The 18,473-nt window shown below is 38.4% G+C and overlaps 1 protein-coding gene across 4 annotated transcripts in view; it reads left to right on the top strand.

Moving 5' to 3' along the window:
• The window catches only part of LOC135109067 (protein misato homolog 1-like), a 132,378-nt gene that overhangs the window by 14,288 nt on the left and 99,617 nt on the right, over positions 1-18,473 (top strand). For all 4 annotated transcript variants that reach the window (XM_064020092.1, XM_064020095.1, XM_064020093.1 and 1 more), the window contains 3 exons: positions 7,215-7,295; positions 9,250-9,496; positions 10,003-10,283. In XM_064020092.1, coding sequence (XP_063876162.1) covers positions 7,215-7,295; positions 9,250-9,496; positions 10,003-10,283 — 609 coding nt within the window. The remainder of the gene's footprint in view (positions 1-7,214; positions 7,296-9,249; positions 9,497-10,002; positions 10,284-18,473) is intronic.

The raw sequence follows: 18,473 nt of genomic DNA, 5'->3' as shown, positions 1-18,473 counted from the left end.
GACACAACCTTCCAGACAACTATCCCCTCTTCTTCAATGACACTCAACTGTCCCCCTGTTCTACACTGAACATCCTCGGTCTGTCCTTTACTTATAATCTGAACTGGAAACTTCACATCTCATCTCTAGGTAAAACAGCATCTATGAAGTTAGGCGTTCTGAGACGTCTCTGCCAGTTTTTCTCAAACCCCCCCCACCCCCCACCCCCGCTGCTAACTCTGTACAAGGGCCTTATCCGTCCATGTATGGAGTATGCTTTATATGTCTGGGGGGGGTTCCACTCATACTGCTCTTCTAGACAGGGTGGAATCAAAAGCTTTTCATCTCATCAACTCCTCTCCTCTAACTGACTGTCTTCAGCCTCTCTCTCATCACCGCAATGTTGCATCTCTAGCTGTCTTCTTCCTCTATTTTCATGCTAACTTCTCTTTTGATCTTGCTAACTGTATGCCTCCCCTCTTCCCGCAGACTCGCTGCACAAGACTTTCTTCTTTCTCTCACCCCTATTCTGTCCTCCTCTCTAATGCAAGAGTTAACCAGTATTCTCAATCATTCATCTCTTTCTCTGGCAAACTCTGGAACTCCCTGCCTGCTTCTGTATTTCCACCTTCCTATGACTTCAATTCCTTCAAGAGGGAGGTTTCAAGACTTATCATTCAATTTTTGACTACCGCTTTGGATCCTTTTATGGGACTGGCATTTCAGTGGGCATTTTTTTATTGGATTTTTGTTGCCCTTGGCCAGTGTCCCTCCTACATAAAAAAAAAAAATATATTCTTTCTATTTCTTACTTCTTTCTTCATTTCTTCATTCTTGTTTCATTCTTGTTTCTTCTTACGTGTTTCATTTCTTCTTGTTTCTTGGGTTATGATGCTTATTTTGGTATATGAAAGTTCAAACCTCACAATATTGACTTGTTATTCAACCTGGTCTTAAATTCACAAATTGTGCTTATGTCAGTCACTTCCTTTTATAGTCCATTCCAGGTTTTCATCCTTTTCTGTGCCCCCCTAAAACCAGATTCTGATGCACCTCCTAAAAACACTCCTTTGCCTTGTTTAAATGAAGAAAAGCCTTATCTACGTATATTTACAAACACTATTTAATATTCAATAAATTCAATAAAAGAAAGTTAAATAATCCTAAATACTGTGATGTGGGCTCTCGCTCTACCCTTACCACTCCTCAGTCAATATCAGCAACTTTACTGCCAATGGTGCATCATTAACACACATTCTATCCTTTTGCTTCTATCTCATTATGATTGTGGGAAACAATCATGTGTTTTGTTTTTTAAGGAGGTACTGTGCATTTTTACAAACAAACATGGTAAGGTGTTTTGGAAGATCTGTTAGGGGTTGTAGTGAAAATCTAACAACAGTGTTAATGTGAATGTTGTCATGGCATGAGTTAGGATAAGAGAGAGGGACAGATGGGCAACAGTGGGAAATGCACACAATATGCAGGCAGTAAGAAATGTTCACAGCTGCCAAACATGTGCTGAATCGACAACACCATCAGGGCAGAGGAGGTAATGAGAGTTGGTGTAGCAGTGTGTGTTTGTTTGTGTGTGTACTAGAGGTGGTCCGAATGTGTATTTTTCAGTATTTGTGAATAGGAATGTGAATAATAATTATCATTATTTGCAAATATGAATGTGAATGCAAATTTTTTGTTTGAACAGGCAATTCAATAATTACGATGGCTTGAGCCTTGGGCAAAGGCTGTGTGTGTGCCTGCAGTCTGCATGTGTGCAGTGCAGGTGTGAAACTGTACATGTGTTTGGGTGTGTGAGCAAATTTGGTGTCTTTTTTTTTTTTTTTTCCATCTATAATAGTTTTAGCTACAGAAAATTGAATTAATAAATTTCAATAAATTTTCCATATTACCAGGATGTGGGATGAGGACCCAGCTCTTAACTGCATCCATTTAATAGATCACATTGGAATAATTCTCTCTTTCTCTCTGCATTTGTATAAGAATATTGTTGAAATAGGCCTATAGTTTAATATTAAATTTTCAAAAAAATATTAGGTACAATGTGAATGCGAATGTGAATCCTAAAAAAAACATGCAAATATTCGTTACTGCAAATGCAAATATGAATATTTGGACCATCTCAAGTGTGTACTCATGGTGAGCTGTGCTGCATGTGAGATTTGAATTGGTAGCAATCTATGAAAAATAGATTTTGCATCATTTTTGCTTCTGGCGCCAATCTGTGAATAATTGAATCTATGAATGATTAAGCTGTAAATGTTCAGGGCTGATTGGATTTAAAAATCCTATACATACAGATATGAATACACTGAAAGACTGTTTATTTCACTAGGAATATAAATACTTTATGGAAGGTATCTTGATGTAGCTTGGCAAATCACCATACCAAAGTTATGAAGTGGTAAAATTGCAAGTCCCATGATATAGTCTTCTAAAAGTTGCTCTAGCTTTGGTTGACTAATTGTTAAGTATGGGAATGGTTGATTTTGAGAAGTCTTGGTAGCATGTGGTTTGGCATTTTGGTTGCAAGTCATGGTTACAGCTTTGTAGTGGCTGAATGCAAAGTGAGGTGAGTCTCACTAATCTCAAATATTGTATGCTGCTCCATGATAGATGTCCAGTTATAGGCAAGCTAATGTCAATAGCAAATACTGAGTCATCTCCAGTTCATATGCCTCTCTCTCTCTCTCTCTCTCTCTCTCTCTCTCTCTCTCTCTCTCTCTCTCTCTCTCTCTCTCTCTCTCTCTCTCTCTCTCTCTCTCTCTCTCTCTCTCTCTCTCTCTCTCTCTCTCTCTCTCTCTCTCTCTCTCTCTCTCTCTCTCTCTCTCTCTCTCTCTCTCTCTCTCTCTCTCTCTCTCTCTCCCCAGGAATAATTAGCCAGCAGTAGTTATGAATATTATAACTATTGGTCCTATATCCTGAGTAATAATAACTAATAAAAATATAGGTGTGGGGTAGATTTAAGTGAATTGACAGTTACGACATGTAATGGCTGAGAAAGTGACTTCATGAGAAACTATTTATGATAGCTGAAAACAACATGAACACTAATATGATTGCTGATGCTGATAGAGGAGAATGAGGGAGGCATTTCTTAAACTGTGGTATGTGTGAGGCCATTCCAGCTCTCACATGGTATTACAAAACAGAAAAGATCAAACAACATGTTATTGCAACATTAGATGATTTCATTGTTCCCAACATATTTTATTTTAATGTTTATAAACAGTTTGGAGATGAAATTGTTCCAACTCCTAGTGACTTCAGGCCCATATGTCTTCATACTTAAATAGAATAAACCCTTCTTGGTCTGAGGACCAAGTGACTTGAAAACCATATCAACTCAGTATCAAGTACTCTAGTATCAAATGACATGTTAATGTGCTTGGTCTGCTACCCTCCAACTTGCTACACTTCAAGTTGCATTACCTACTTATCTGCAGTTATTCTATTCTGACACTGGAGCATGTATAGAAAGCATGGGATTGTATTGTCTAAAAATCTGAAGTAATCTCACTCCAGCCATTGCTAGATGTCATTAAATTACTGAAGAATATTCTGCTCCACCTCTCTCATTCATGTACAATGGGCATCTCCATTGCAACTTTCATTCTCCTTATTGCTTCATTCAATGAGTATCCATGGTGACATCATATGTTGGTATCATTTAGGTTCTTTATAATAAAGAAAAGAGTGAGGCTGCTTGTATTAGTTTTTTCCATATGTGTCTATAATAGAAGGGGTGAGCAGGGATACACTAGAGTTTATTTCTTTGTTTATTACTTGCGCAATGTTTCACCTTTTCAGAAGGCATCTTCAGGCTAAAAGACAGATAAAATTGATAAACTAATCCAAAATACATATACAACATAAAAAAAAAGAGAAAAGACACTGACCCATAAGTGTTACAGCAACATGTGCAAAGCAAAATAGATATCTATAGTTTTTTTTATGTGGCCAAGAGAGAGAGAAAAAAAGGCATCCCACTGAAGTGCTGGTCCCTGAATAGGGTCTGAAGTGATAATAAAAAAATGAAGGATAAGTGTCGTGAAACCTCCCTCTTGAAGGAGTTCAAGTCATAGGAAGGTGAAAATACAGAAGTAGGCAAGGAGTTCCAGAGTTTACTGGAGAAAGGATGAATGATTGAGAATACTGGTTAATTCTTGCATTAGAGAGGTGGACAGAATAGGGGTGAGAGAAAGAAGAAAGTCTTGTGCAGTGAAGCTGCAGTAGGAGGAGAGGCATGCAGTTAGCAAGATCAGAAGAGCAGTTAGCATGAAAATAGTGGTAGAAGATAGCAAAAGAAAGAGGCTGAAGACAGTCAGTTAGAGGAGAGGAGTTCATGAGACAAAAAGCTTTGGATTCCACCCTGTCTAGAAGAGTGGTGTGAGTGGAAGCCCCTCAGACATGTGAAACATAGTCCATACATGGATGGATAAAGTCCCTGTACAGAGTTTGCAGCTGGAAGGGTGAGAAAAACTGGTGGAGTCATCTTAGAATGCTTAACTTCATAGAAGTTCTTTTAGGTAGAGATGAGATGTGAAGTTTCCAGCTTAGATTATAAGTAAAGGACAGACTGAGGATGTTTAGTGTAGAAGAGGGAGACGGTTGAGTGTCATTGAAGAAGAGGGCATAGTTGTATTGAACAATACTAAGTTTGCTCTGTCTCAATCAGAAATTTTAGAGAGATCAGAGGTCAGGTGTTCCGTGGCTTCCCTGCATGAACTGTTTCCTGAAGGGTTGGATGTCTACAAAAAGATGAGGAAAAGTGGAGAGTGGTATCATCAGCGTAGGAGTAGATAGGACAAGAAGTTTGGTTTAGAAGATCTTTGATGAATAATAGAGAATGGGTGACAGGACAGAACCCTGAGGAACACCACTGTTAATAGGTTTTGGAGAACAACAGTGACGGTCTACCACAGCAACATTAAAACAGTCAGAAAGAAAACTTGAGATGAAGTTACAGAGAAGGATAGAAGCCATAGGAGGGTAATTTGGAAATCAAAGCTTTGTGCCAGACTCTATCAAAAGCTTTTGATATGTCTAAGGCAACATCAAAAGTTTCACCAAAATCTCTATAAGAGGATGACCAAGTCTCAGTAAGAAAAGCTAGAAGATCGCCAGTAGAGCAGCCTTGATGGAACCCATACTAGCGATTAGGTAGAAGGTTGTGAAATGATAGATGTTTAAGAATCTTCCTGTTGAGGATAGATTAAAAAACTTTAGATAGGCAGGAAATTAAAGCAATTGGACGGTAGTTGAGGGATTAGAATGGTCACCCGTTTTAAGAACAGGCTGAATGTAGGCAAACTTCCAGCAAGAAGGAAAGGTAGATGTTGACAGACAAAGTTGAAAGAGTTTGACAAGGCATCGAGGCACACGGAGAACAATAGGAGGGACTCCATCAGGTCCATAAGCCTCCCAAGGCTTTAGGCCAGCAAGGGCATGGAAAACATCATTGTGAAGCATTTCAATAGGTAGCATGAAGTAGTCAGAGGGTGGAGGAGAGGAACAAGTCCTGAATCATCCAAGGTAGAATTTTTAGCAAAGGTTTGAGCAAAGAATTCATCTTTAGAAATAGATGAGATGGCAGTAGTGCCATCTGGGTGAAAAAAAGGAGGGAAAGAAAATGAAGCAAAGCTGTTGCAGATGTTTTTGGCTAGGTGCCAGAAGTCACAAGGGGAATTAGATCTTGAACACTGGAATAGTAATGAAAAAAAAAACAAATGTTTAGATATTAAAGTCATATGGTAAAACATATGTGTAGGCACTGAGTTAGGCATAAACAAATAGAAAAAATAAAGGTATGGTGTAGTAAAACAGACCTGGTGTGCTCTTGTTGGTGGGGAGGTGAAGACTGACAAAGGGTGGTGGCGTGAGTGTTAGATTGGCTGCTAACCAGGAACCCGAAGCTCTGAGCAAAATTTATAAAACGTATAGTTGCAATGATGATAATTGGTTGTTTTATTCAGGTTTTGCGTGTTTAAAGTAAGTAGCTTCTAATATTTTAATGTCTGCATGTGCATCAGCTTTGTGTAATATTTTGAAGTCCTTCTCAGTAAAAGGATGATCAAGTGTATGTGAATGTCTTCTTATTGTTAAGAATGGGGAATGAGCTGTTTCTATGTATGTATTGAATTGCCTTTATGTTCACTGATTCTGTGTGATTCTCTTGGTTTCTTCAATATATTGAGTCTTGCAATTCAAACAGGTAAAGTCATAGATGATGTTGAATTTAAAGAAAGAGCCTGTAGGAAAATTGTTGGTGAAGATGAAAACACAATATCCTGACACTAAGTTTATTTTCATCCAAAACAGTTTTACTATTGGCTCTTTCTTTAAATTCAAGGACAGTATTTCTACTGGACTCATCTCTAACATCATCTATGAATTTATCTGTTTGAATTGCAAGACTCAGTATATTGGAGAAACCAAGAGGAATCTAACATGCAGAATCAGTGAACATAAAAAGGAAATTTGATATGTACACAGAAACAGTTAGCTCACCCCACATTCTCAGCAATAAGAACACATTCACATGCACTTGATCATCCCTTTACTGAGAAGGACTTCAAAATATTAGAAGCTATTTACATTAAACACCCAAAACCTGAATTAAAGAAACAATTATCATCATCCCATCTATTCATTTTATAAACTGCTCGAAGCCTCAGGTTCCAGGTTAGCTACCAATCTAACCTCCACACCTCCACCCTTTGTCAGCCCTCACCTCTCCACCAGCAAAAGTACACCAGGTTTGGATTATTACACCATACCATTATTTTTTCACTTGTTTTTTCCTAAAAATATGTTTTACAATATGTCTTTATTGTGTACACATTTCTGTTTTTTTCATTACTATTCCAGTGTTTTGCCTCACCCTATAGGTCTCAGTTTTGTTTTATGCATGTTGCTGTACCCCTCATGGGTTAGTGTTTTTTATCTTCTTTATGATGTATATGTATTTAGGATTAGTTTATTAATTTTTATCTCTGTCTTTTAGCCTGACGATGCCTTCTGAGAAGGTGAAATGTTGCACAAGTAATTAATGAAGAAAGAAACTCTAGTGTTTCCCTGCTCACCTCTTCCATTACTTAAAATTTATCTATTATCTATACTAGTTTGGACAGTTTTTTTTTTTAATTCTGGTAAGAAAGATTCCATCATAGCTTGGTATTCTTGCAATACTTTTATATGTATTATTTGACTTTCAGGAAGCCAGCTTTGTGTACAGCACTGCTACATCTACGAACATCAACCATGATTTTCTCTTCAGAGAGGGCATTACATCATATGTAAGTGTTATATATTACTATTTAACAATAACCTCATAATAAAAAAAAGAAGAAAAAATCGTTTGGAATTTTTATTATGAATTGGATTAATAGACATCATCTTAACACAAATTAGCATGTTGATCATATTGGAATATGATTCTGTAAAATTGTTCCATACCCCTTTTGTTATTTTATGGAATCCTAACAATTGTCTTTTGAATTTGTAAGTTAGCTTTCAGGTACAAGAAAACTTATATTGAAGGGAAACAATAGTTGGTTTTACAGACAGAGCTGGGCATCCGACCATTACTTTCTTACTCTGTCATTAGTGAAGTTGCATTTCTGAGTATGTAGTAATGGTCTTGTTATCTTTTTTATAGCAATGGATTTCATTTTTTAATTCGGATGTTTGTAAGTAGGGGAATGTCTATATGTCAGATGTCAGATGTCTCTTAGAAGCCCAGTGAGTGCTAAAAGCACACTCATTGGTGTAAAAAAACAATACATTTCTGAAGAAAAAACAGTATGTTTGTTAAAGCTAGATGCAACTTAACATTGCAGAATGGGGGGTAAAAAAAAGTCTCAGTTATTTTATTTTTTGTGAATTATGTCTCCATATGTGTGGCAGGGTTTCCAAAACACCCTATGATTTAAAAGAAATTGTTCATATTAAAAAAAATAATAAAAAATCAAGGTGATTTTCCTCTTAACTCTTAAAGTGCAGGTGCCAGGTTTTTTTGGTTTGTCTTTTCCTGCTCTGGTTTTGAAGTTTGTGTGGTGTGGTGGGATCCCCAAAAATGTTTGACAACACCTTACATGGTATCAATAGACAGTTGAAGGTAGGTATATCCTCAGCTTACAGCAAAAAATAAATAAATAAATAAATAAATAAAAAAAAGTAAATAAAATAAATAAATAAATAAATACAAAATAGAAAAACAAATATTTTAGGGTGCCCGACCACCATGTTTGTGGTGAGGCACATCCTTGCATCCCTCATTGCTCCATTTCTTTACTAACAACATTACAGTCTTTTCACTGCAATTGTTATACAGCTTATTTTCTCAATTTGTTTCACCGTTCTATTGAAACTTTAACACTCGTACTATGTAATTGTGGCCTGTACATTTTCCAGGCATCGCACATCACCTTAGTAGAACACTTGGCCATTTTGTTAGCTGAAGCAAGGAGTGGTCCCTTATGTCAATATGTCAGACGCTGAATCCATTATTTTATGCCTTCAAAAAACATACGAGGGGCTAACTTAAGTAGCCATGTAGTTATTTTCTCCTGGTAGATTTTCTCAGACTGAGGAGGAATGAGATGGCAGATTTTTTTCAGACTGAGTAGGAACGAGTTGCCAGTTTGTTCAATGTGATGCTCATGTAGATGGGACTTCTAATTGTGAATGTCTTTGACTGTGTATATAATATAGCCCTTTAAGTTGATTTATAATGTAAATTTATTCAGTGTTAAACTTTAGACTAGTATATTTACAAAAAAAGAATATTACAAAGGAAATTTTTTCTGTAATAACTAAGGTCACGATTAAGTGTATGATGGGAAATTCCCAATATCTAGGGCTCAGTAGAAACTGAAGGATTGCTTCAGGAGATATAATCTCCCTTAATGAGATTTAATATGATTTTGGATTTCAAAGTGGCCTTTAGTTGAGGCCTTGATGAGTATGATAGAGTATGATAAATGCAGTTGATTTGAGAGGAAGGTCTCTAAATAAAGTGGGATAACAAAATTCTAGGGTAGATTAGAGAAAGATCAGAGAGATGAATGAAAAGAATGAAACATGCGCCAAGGAAATCCTGAGACAATAAATGAAAATTTTTCTTCAGTGGACAGCCTTTTAAGGGAGTTCTTAGTAATAGATGCCAGATGTAGATTATAGAATTTTTTTTGACAAGCTACTCTTGTGGTTCCTCTGCTTTCTGTTAAAATATGACTTTCTTTTTTTCAGCTGCAGGAAACTTACACACCACGTCTTTTGGCCATTGATTTAAAAGGCAGCCTTCATAGTCTGCCTGTTGAAGGTAGATTGTATAATGACTTTCAAGCAGAACCTTCTACTAATGAAGCTGCGTGGGATGGAAAAGTTGAATTTATTCAGCAGTTGCCACAAGAAAAGAATGAGTTTCTTAAAGACCTTGAGCAAGAAGACCTAAAATTTCGAGGTGTAACAGATGAAGACAAAGATATATGCATTGGTTAGTTTCATATATGGTAATAATTTACATAGTTGACTGATTTCAGCAGAATGAGGATTGATACTTTTCCCTTTCCCTTTAGCCACATTTTCCTTTTTTCAAAGTAAATGGTAATGACTCTGGCCTAACCCCAGGTGATGAAAATTTTGTATTAAGAGTTTGTAAAAAAATTTTCATGTGAATATCAACTGTAGCATTGTAAAACATTTCTGAATGCAACTATGAAAAGTTTGGAATTGGAGAATATATTGATTATTACTAAGAAATGGTATAGACATCCTGAGTATGGATTAAGGTGTTCCACAAATTGTGATTCCTAATCTTTCTTTATATATGTATATATATATATATATATATATATATATATATATATATATATATATATATATATATATATATATATATATATATATATATATATATATATATATATATATATATGGTAAAAAAAAAATAACTATACAATGCTGAGCTCTTCAATAAATATTACTTTTTTTTTTTTTCAGATGACTCCAAAGCTTCTGACAATGATGTTACTCCATCCAAAAAAGTGTATGATCTCACCAAGTCAGTCAAAGTTTGGTCTGACTTTTTGCGCCCACACTTACATCCCAAGGCAGTTTATCTTATTGATAATTTAATGGTTAACACTGGAAGAGCTTCAGCAGGGACCAGTGAAAATATCTGGGGATTTTCCTCTGGATACTCTACATTTCAGAGAGAGGAAGTGGAAGAGGAAATTGTGGATAGAATAAGGTGTTTGGCAGAGTCTTGCAATAGCTTGCAGGTGAGTGCATCCAGATTTGTAAAAGATGATGCTAAAATGTGCATGTAATGCACAAGAATCCCAAGTATGTTGTAGACTGTAAATCCACCTCACCATTTACTTTGCAGCACATTTCACTCTCTTGCTATGATAATTTTAAATGTCCCAAGTTTAATTAATATAAAGCCAATATTTTGATTCTAATTGTGAAATATGCAGTTAATGTTACAAAAATTTTTTTTTTTGTTATTACATTTACTAGAACCCATAAATATTGATTACTGCTTATCCCTTATTTATATAGCTGACATATGAAAATTTGCTCCTGGCTATTTGGGAAATGAAATAAAACACAAGTTACCTCCTTATTTTCTGTGACGTTGCTTGCAACCCATGCTCTTAACAGAAGAAGAGTTGACTCTGGTCCAGAAAAGACCTTTATTTTCTCTTGCTGCGACAGGATATGGATGTTTGTTCTCAGCTATGTGTTTTCCCTGGCTTTTTGCCTTTTCCTTTCCTTCCATGCTCTGTCCTTGCAATTAGCAGTGTGTGAGTGCATATTGGTAAAGTGTTTTGTCATCAGTCAGGTGTTTGCTGTCCTTGTTGTGTTTTTGTGTATTGCCACAAAAATATTTTTTGTGTTTAAAGTACCTATTATATAGTAAGATGGATCCTCATTTGGATTGTATCTAGTGTAGACAAGTGTTTTCTTCTTTTCTTCATGTTGTGAATTTTATATTGGCTTGTCTGAAAGCCATTTTCAGACTTATCTGGAAGGTGTTAGTATAGTCTTGAGTATAGATCAGCTTAGGATTCTTATGGTCAGAAGTGTGATCACAAAATAGGTTCTACCTCATCAGGGGTTTTGGAAGCCAGAATGACCAAAATGGAGAAGATTCTCAATTTGTCTCATGAATGAATGTTTTTCCCTGGTCTCTAGCTCTTCTTTTTCTGGTTTCTAGTTGGGAAATTTGGTTTCAATTGGCTACCAGTCTTCTGGTGCTGGGCCAGCTCTGGTTCAGGTGGCTGGTACCCCAATGACTGCCCTGGGACCTGCAGTGCATCTTCACTAGTGTATTCTATTTTAGAGCAGACTGTTTCTAGTTCAAAGAATATGATCATCCCTGCAGTGAATATTTCTGTTTTTTTGTTTCCAGTGAGCAGTAGTTATATTGAGGCCAGTGTCTGCCACTTGGCTACTGAGCTCATGTGTTTGGCTATCAATAAGAGGGGTTGGTGTCTGTGACTCAGTTCTTGCACCTGGCAGCCAAGACCATCTCCAGTGAACAGTTTTTATCTCAGATGGGTTGGCATTAATGGCCATTTGGTTCCTGTACCTGGTGGCTCAGTCCCCTACCTCTGATGTAGGTGTTGCTGTTTACTGCCTTTTGGCTTCCTTGCCTGGTGACCAATTTTTCCTTCTCATCATCAGCAGGGGACCAAGGATGATGAAGAGGTGGATGTTTCTCCTCTTAAGGAAGATGTCTCTCCTTTTATTGGTCTTATGGGCAGGGTGAGGGAGTTTCTTATCCATTTGCCTTGGCTCTGTTCATTTGTGTGGAAAGGGCTCAGGAATGTTACTTGTGAGTTCAACACCCTGTGAACCTTCCCCACTCTCATTTGGCTGGAGTGGTTGGTGAGGAGGTCCAAGAGCTATCTTGGAACCTCCCTCTCTTAACGATGAGTTATTATTTCTCAGATCCTTGGGGAACCGGTCTGTTTCTTTACCCTACCATCTGTTAACCCAAATTAAAAAATTATGTGGGTTAATGATGGGCATGGCTTCCTGCATGAGCCAGGTGTTGGCCACTTTGGCAGGTGCTTCCTAGGGAGTGGATAATTAGTTACTTGAATTCCTTTCTGCCTTAGCAAAGGATGATTAAAACATTCTTTGTCCTGCTGAGGAACTTTGCTGTCAGTTTTTGTTGCTGAGGAGGCAAGTGGTGGTGGATGTCTTAGACAGGTCTTTTGGGGACAGGTTCATGTCTTCCCCTGGGACTGATATGCTGTTTTGACATGTTGGTAGTAGCTTCTTTGTAAAGCCAAAAACAGACAACATCCCAGCAATGGTTCCTGTCTTCTATGGTGCAGGGAATGGCCTCTTTCTGAGAGGTGGGCCCCATTCTCATAGCAGTCATGGTAAGGAGAGGTGCAGTTTCTTGGGCACACCTGGTTGCTCTTGCTGTTGCTCCTTCCAGATGAATGATCCTTACAATGTGGTCCTTTCAGGGCAAGGAGTCCCATTGTAGAGCAAGTAAGGATCTCATTAGAGAGGTCATTCCATCTTCACTATTGGTGGGAGCTGGCCTCCAGAGGTGCTGAAGGGGGTCAAAGCGTTGAGAGTTGGGGGGATGGTAAGTGGAAACTCTGCATCATGGTTATGTTCTCCCTTTTCTGCATTCACATCTTTATCATGGAATCTGATAGCCTTTCTTACTCATGCAGAAGGGACAGAACATTATTTGGCCCTGGGTCTCAAGATGGAGGATTTGTTGAGCCATAGAGCTGGTTTGGGAAAATTTAGTGTTTCATGCTCATGTCGTCTATGTTACCAAGAAGACAGGAGGATGGAGATCAGTGTTTGATTTGTCTTTATCAGACAGGTTTCTAACAAAACTCCTTTCCATACTGAGACCATAGCTTTGGTCTTGCAATGGCTGAGGGAGTTTGGATGATTCCTTAAAGATTTAAGAATCCTTCTACGTTCCAATTCATCCTCAGTCATGCAGTTATCTGTGGTTGTTTCACATACAACCTGCTTCTTATATTAGTATTTACAATGCTTCTCGCTACCCAGCTGTCTCATCCTACATTCAAAACAAATTCATTCATATTCCACCCTGGTAACTCATTGGCAACTGTGCCTTTCTTAGCTGAGACCGTCATTCTTTCTTGAGACGTGCTTCTGTGCAGACTTGGGTTCCTACAGTGCTCTGAACTTTTGTTACCCAGCTGTCACTCATTTTTTGCCATATGGCTGAGTTTCCATGCCATCAGGAGAGTTTCTTGTTCTCACCTGATGGGTTTATTGGCTTCAGTGAGGTTTCCCCCAACCAGTTTGTTGTGGGGCAGTAAGACAGTTGTTCACCTAGCAGCCATGTTTCAGGTGGTGTAGGCTTAGCTCAGGTACCATCCTCCTTCCATGGGTAAATGTTCTAGGTCACCCAAGGATGTTCCATGGAGGTTTAAGAGATCTTGTCCTGGGATGGGGGGAGACCTGGCCCATTCATGTTCAGGATCTCCCTCAGGACTGGATCAGGGCAGCAACAGGTGGGTGTCTACAGAACACCACTCCTGCCCACAGGCCGAGGTTGAGGGCCAGGGTGTGCATCACTGTGGTATGCTGGCTAAAGATTTGGTTACACCCCTACAGCTAGAGGGGGGCAAAATGCATGTCATGCCTCTTTCTCCCCCCCAGTTCCCAAGGCACACAGGAGCACGAGGACACACAGCCCCCTCCTCCTGTTCTTCTTACCACCAGCACCGGATCCACTTTGTCAGTCCACACCCACAGTCTGTGGCAACAGGATCTTTGGCCAAACCACAAGAGGATCTTGATTTTAGGAATCCCTGGTCCCACATGGCCTGCAGTCTTCACAAGGATTGCTGACAATCCCTGGGAGATGATTCGGAGGATGAGTCTGGCACTAGAGCCAACACAGAGGATTCAGTTCCAGTCTTCCATACTATGATGGCCTATATTATCCATTATTTTCCTGAGGCATTAGGGTATGTGGAGAAGGCTCACCACCCAGTCCCACATGGGGAGGTCAAGCCTTTGGAGGATCGACACATTTGGTTCACCAGGGTGCAGCCTATGGATTTTTCCAGGATGCAGGCACCAAGGCTCTACTTCAGACTCATGAGGGATCAAGGGCCTCCCTTGCCCATTACCTGTCCAACATGTAGAGGAAGATTTACACTGAGTGGACATGAATCAGCAAGGAAAGCAGCCAAGCTGAACATGAACTTGGCTCTTCGCTTTGCTACTGATTTGTCTTTATCAAACAGGTTTCTAGGTAAAGAGTCCCAGGTGGTGATCCAGCATGCAAACATAACCCAACTTGAGGGAGTCTTAGTGCACCAATGTGAGGCACAGAGGAAGGGTTTTCAGTTTTGGGCTCTTTGTTTTGGTCTTGTCCCTGCTCCAAGGTGTTGGCACCAGTATTGATTAGCCTCACAAAATGGTTATTCCCCTGTGCTGGTATCTAGACAACTAATTGGTGTTGAGGCTTGCTTTTAAGCTGCCAGAATTCTTATTTGTTTTTGTTTGCAGCTGGGGATTTATTAATCGAGACAAGTCGGACATGACTCCCAGTCAGACAAAACAGTACTTGGGGATGCTACTGGACTCAGAGTCATGGTTTTCCTTTATTGGAAAATGTCAGTCAATTTCAGGTAGTGGCAAGAGAGTTTGTCTCAGACAATTCCTCAGGTCACCTTATAGTGGTTTCCTCTAGATCATTTGGCTTCACTGGAGAGGTTGGTGTCAGGTGGACATTTTAGGGTTTGGTTCCTTCAGTGGTGCTTGAAGGATCACTATAGGGCAGCTTCAGATATATATTGGTGGCAGGACCCACCATCCAGTCAGTGTCTGGAGGATCTGGAATGGTGGTTAGAAAGAGAATTTCAGAATGCAATGCCTGTTAGTGTTGTGTTTTTCGTTTAATTGTAATATTAACTTCGGCTGAGGTGATCATTGATTTTTCCCTCTGTAATGCCTGCAATTTTTCATTAATCATTAGCTTCATACATAAAAAAAAAAAACATAGGCTTTGGAAATATGCTCCTTTATTTGTTTTTAATATTTACATAACTGCAAAATTCACTCTCCTAAATGGCAAATGTAGTCTCTTAGCTGTCATGTAGCATTAAATGATTCCATATTCACTTTCTTAACTGTCATGCTAATAGCAATAGTTTCACTGATATAACCCTCCCCCATGCAGAGGAAAACCAATGATCCTCAAGTAGAAATTAATATTACAATCATATGAAAAATACTAATAGGTAACCATTGCATTCTGAAATTCATAAGGGAAAAATTAGATAACCTGTGGGGGCAGCCTAACCTAGCTAAACTAAACCTAACCTAACCTAACCAAACCTATTACTGGCTAGCTGAGGGTATTCTAAAGAGATTCAGATTTCCAGTTAAAGGGAAGTTCTCTTGAGGCCGCATCACTACCAATTAATCAAACCATATGGAATGGCTCTCTAGTGTGTATTACATGAAGGGCTGCAGTAACATTGTATTCATCCCCTGCCATTTGAAGCACATTACGAGAGAAATATTGCATCTTTAAAATATTGAAGCAGAAAGAGAGAGAGAGAAAAATTAGATACATACTTAGTGAAAATAGCCAGAAAAGCAAAGAAACTTACAAGAGATGACTGATGTCCCCTGTATTATGAAATAAACATATATTATATATTGTCACGATCACTTACTTACTTACGATCGTACGATCCCGGTTATCTTTCCAAGAAAGTGGACGTTACACTGATCCCAGAAAGTTTTAAAGGTCTGGATTTTTAAAGGCTTCGAGTGCCTACCTGACCTATCCGAAATCGCCAGAATTATCTCTCACTCTACCTTTACCTTGACTCAGCACACCTGGAATCACCTCTAATACCAGATTAATGTTGGGGGAGTAGAAAACACAATTATTCTATGTTACAGGCACATATATTATTAATAATAATAATTCACAAACAACATGAGGTAGTACACGTTACTACATGATGTTCTCGTCACTTCACACAACACCAGAACCCGTTTACACCTCCACCAGTCACAGAAATATTCCCCTCAACCGCAGGAATTTACTCAGACACCATTACCGTGTCCCCAGACAATAATTCCCATATTTCACCTCCTCAAGCCTCACCGGAGATCACCATCATCACCAAAGATTACCCATAACACCATAACATCATCCCCAAAGTCACCAGTACACCACAACACCAGCTTCCAAGGTCAACACCAGAACCTCCACTCACAAAATGGCTGCCAGTTTGACCTATGACCCCTTCGAACAGTGTCACCGGCACAACTCAACAACCGAATTTCAGTGGACAAGAGCTCTTGGTACCACAAAAGACTCACTAACCTGATCCTGGATATCAAGGTTATACCGCTACACCACTAATACCTCCACAGACTCACTCCATCACCAATCCACACCAAGATTCTTCCCTGAGAGCCGCCTTCCCTCCAATATACCTCACGACCTAAGGCGCTCTGCCTTCCCCCTCCTTAGAATGTGTTGTTGCCCACTCAAGCTCCCCTTGTTTTCAACATATTTCTACCTCAATTATACTTCCTCCCTTATACATACAAAAATATAGAGAACTTAAATTATGAAGAGAATAATACTACATGATTTAAAATGAGTAAATAAGCCTTACACTACTTATAACCAATAATAAAGATAATGCCCGAATGACAGGTAACCGGAACACGGGGGACACTAAGAAAACGTGATCCCATTCAAGGTAAACTTGGCCAATAACATGACAATATTATGTATTAGAAATACCTTATAATATGTATATAATTTTATCCTGAACAATATACAGTGGAACTTCGGTTCTCAGATGCCTCCCTTTCTAAACAATTTAGTTTTTGAGCAAAGTTTTGAATACATTATTGCTTTGGTTGCAGCACAATAATTCTGTTCTAGAACAAATTTACTTGATTTCAAATATTAAATTAACATATCAAAAGCTGCCATTTATTACTAATTTGTAGTTTCTATAAATATATATTTTGTTTTCATATATTTGGAGGAGAGAGACAGAGTGTAAGAGTAATTCAGTCTTTGAAATAAGGTAAATGTGATCTCGTTGAAAAGCCTTGATGTAAACAAACAGTTTTCGGTGCTCAGGAGTAATCCTGAACTACCTGTGGCTCTCTCAATGACCCCCAGTGCCATCATTACTGCACAACTGCATTTTTCCAGGAGCTTTTCCCAACAGCAAAATGTCTAAGTATTATGATCACTTTAATTTTGGCAGTGAGTGGGTTGCTCCTCTCTGTGTCACTCTGTAAGGCTTCCCTCACTAGATTGGTCTAAAAAGTATCTTCTGATGAGTTCTGTGTCACTAAGTTCATTCATTACATCCTTTCTGGATGAATAATTTGTGAGCTGGAGATATTGTGAAGTAACCATCTTGGCTGTGGGAGCATCTGTCATAAGCCGCTAAGACAGTGTAGATTGGTGGCTGGGAATGGATTAATCCATTTTACGTTGATTTGTATGGGGAAAATAGTTTCGGTTTTCAAACATTTCAGATTTTGAATGGCATTCAGGAATGAATTAAGTCTGAGAAATGTGGTTCCACTCTACTATCTAATCTATTACTACTAGTGGATATGCTTTTCATATTCACTTACCGGTCTCAAATAACTTTTGATGGTGTCACACAGCTTTAAAGCTGTCTAGGCTTTGCTTATTATTGGGTTTGCCTTAATTTGAATTCTGTGGAAGATGTAAGATCAGCCATTATTCAGCATGTGTACAATTATCTACACTATTTTGGGATTAGCATGCTTGCAGAATTAGCTACCTCTAATAATTTTATTCAAATTTTTTTTCTCTGGCCATGACACTTATGTTTCAGGGATGGCTATTCAAGTGAGCTAGGGCCTGCAAGTTGTTATTTTATTTATTAATAGCATTCTTCTCTTGTCTTAGATAAGATTCTGAAACACTCTCTTTCTAGCATCTCTTCCTTTTTCTCCTTGGTTTCCAAGAAAGGGGAGGTTATGATATTCTATCCTATATTTTAACAAATAGTTTTACAGATACTGGAAGATTTGTGTGGTGGCCTAGATAAAGAAGAAAAAGATTTAGGAAAGGAATGAAGACTTTTAACCAGTTTAATTATTCATAGATTTCATTTCCAAAAAATTCCACCATATTATGATTGACAGATGAATATTCACTTCAAAGATTCCACCATATTACGATTGACAGACGAATATTCACTCGTGTAGCTAATGATATGAAATGTAATTTGTATTTTCTGTGGAGCTAAGCTGTTCTAGGATCAAGGAACCACTTTTGCTGAGTTAGAATTAGTTACTGTATGTATTTGTGCAGTTTATTGTATGTTAAACTAATGATGAAATATTAACTTGTTTCTGAGGTAGTCCCAAGTTCTCTTCAGCTGGTGCAGTGTCTTGGCCTCAGCTGTGTGATGAGC

This window comes from Scylla paramamosain, chromosome 18 (assembly GCF_035594125.1).
Source record: "Scylla paramamosain isolate STU-SP2022 chromosome 18, ASM3559412v1, whole genome shotgun sequence".
In the NCBI taxonomy this organism is placed as follows: Eukaryota; Metazoa; Arthropoda; class Malacostraca; order Decapoda; family Portunidae; genus Scylla; species Scylla paramamosain.
This window is presented reverse-complemented; position numbering and strand designations above follow the sequence as displayed.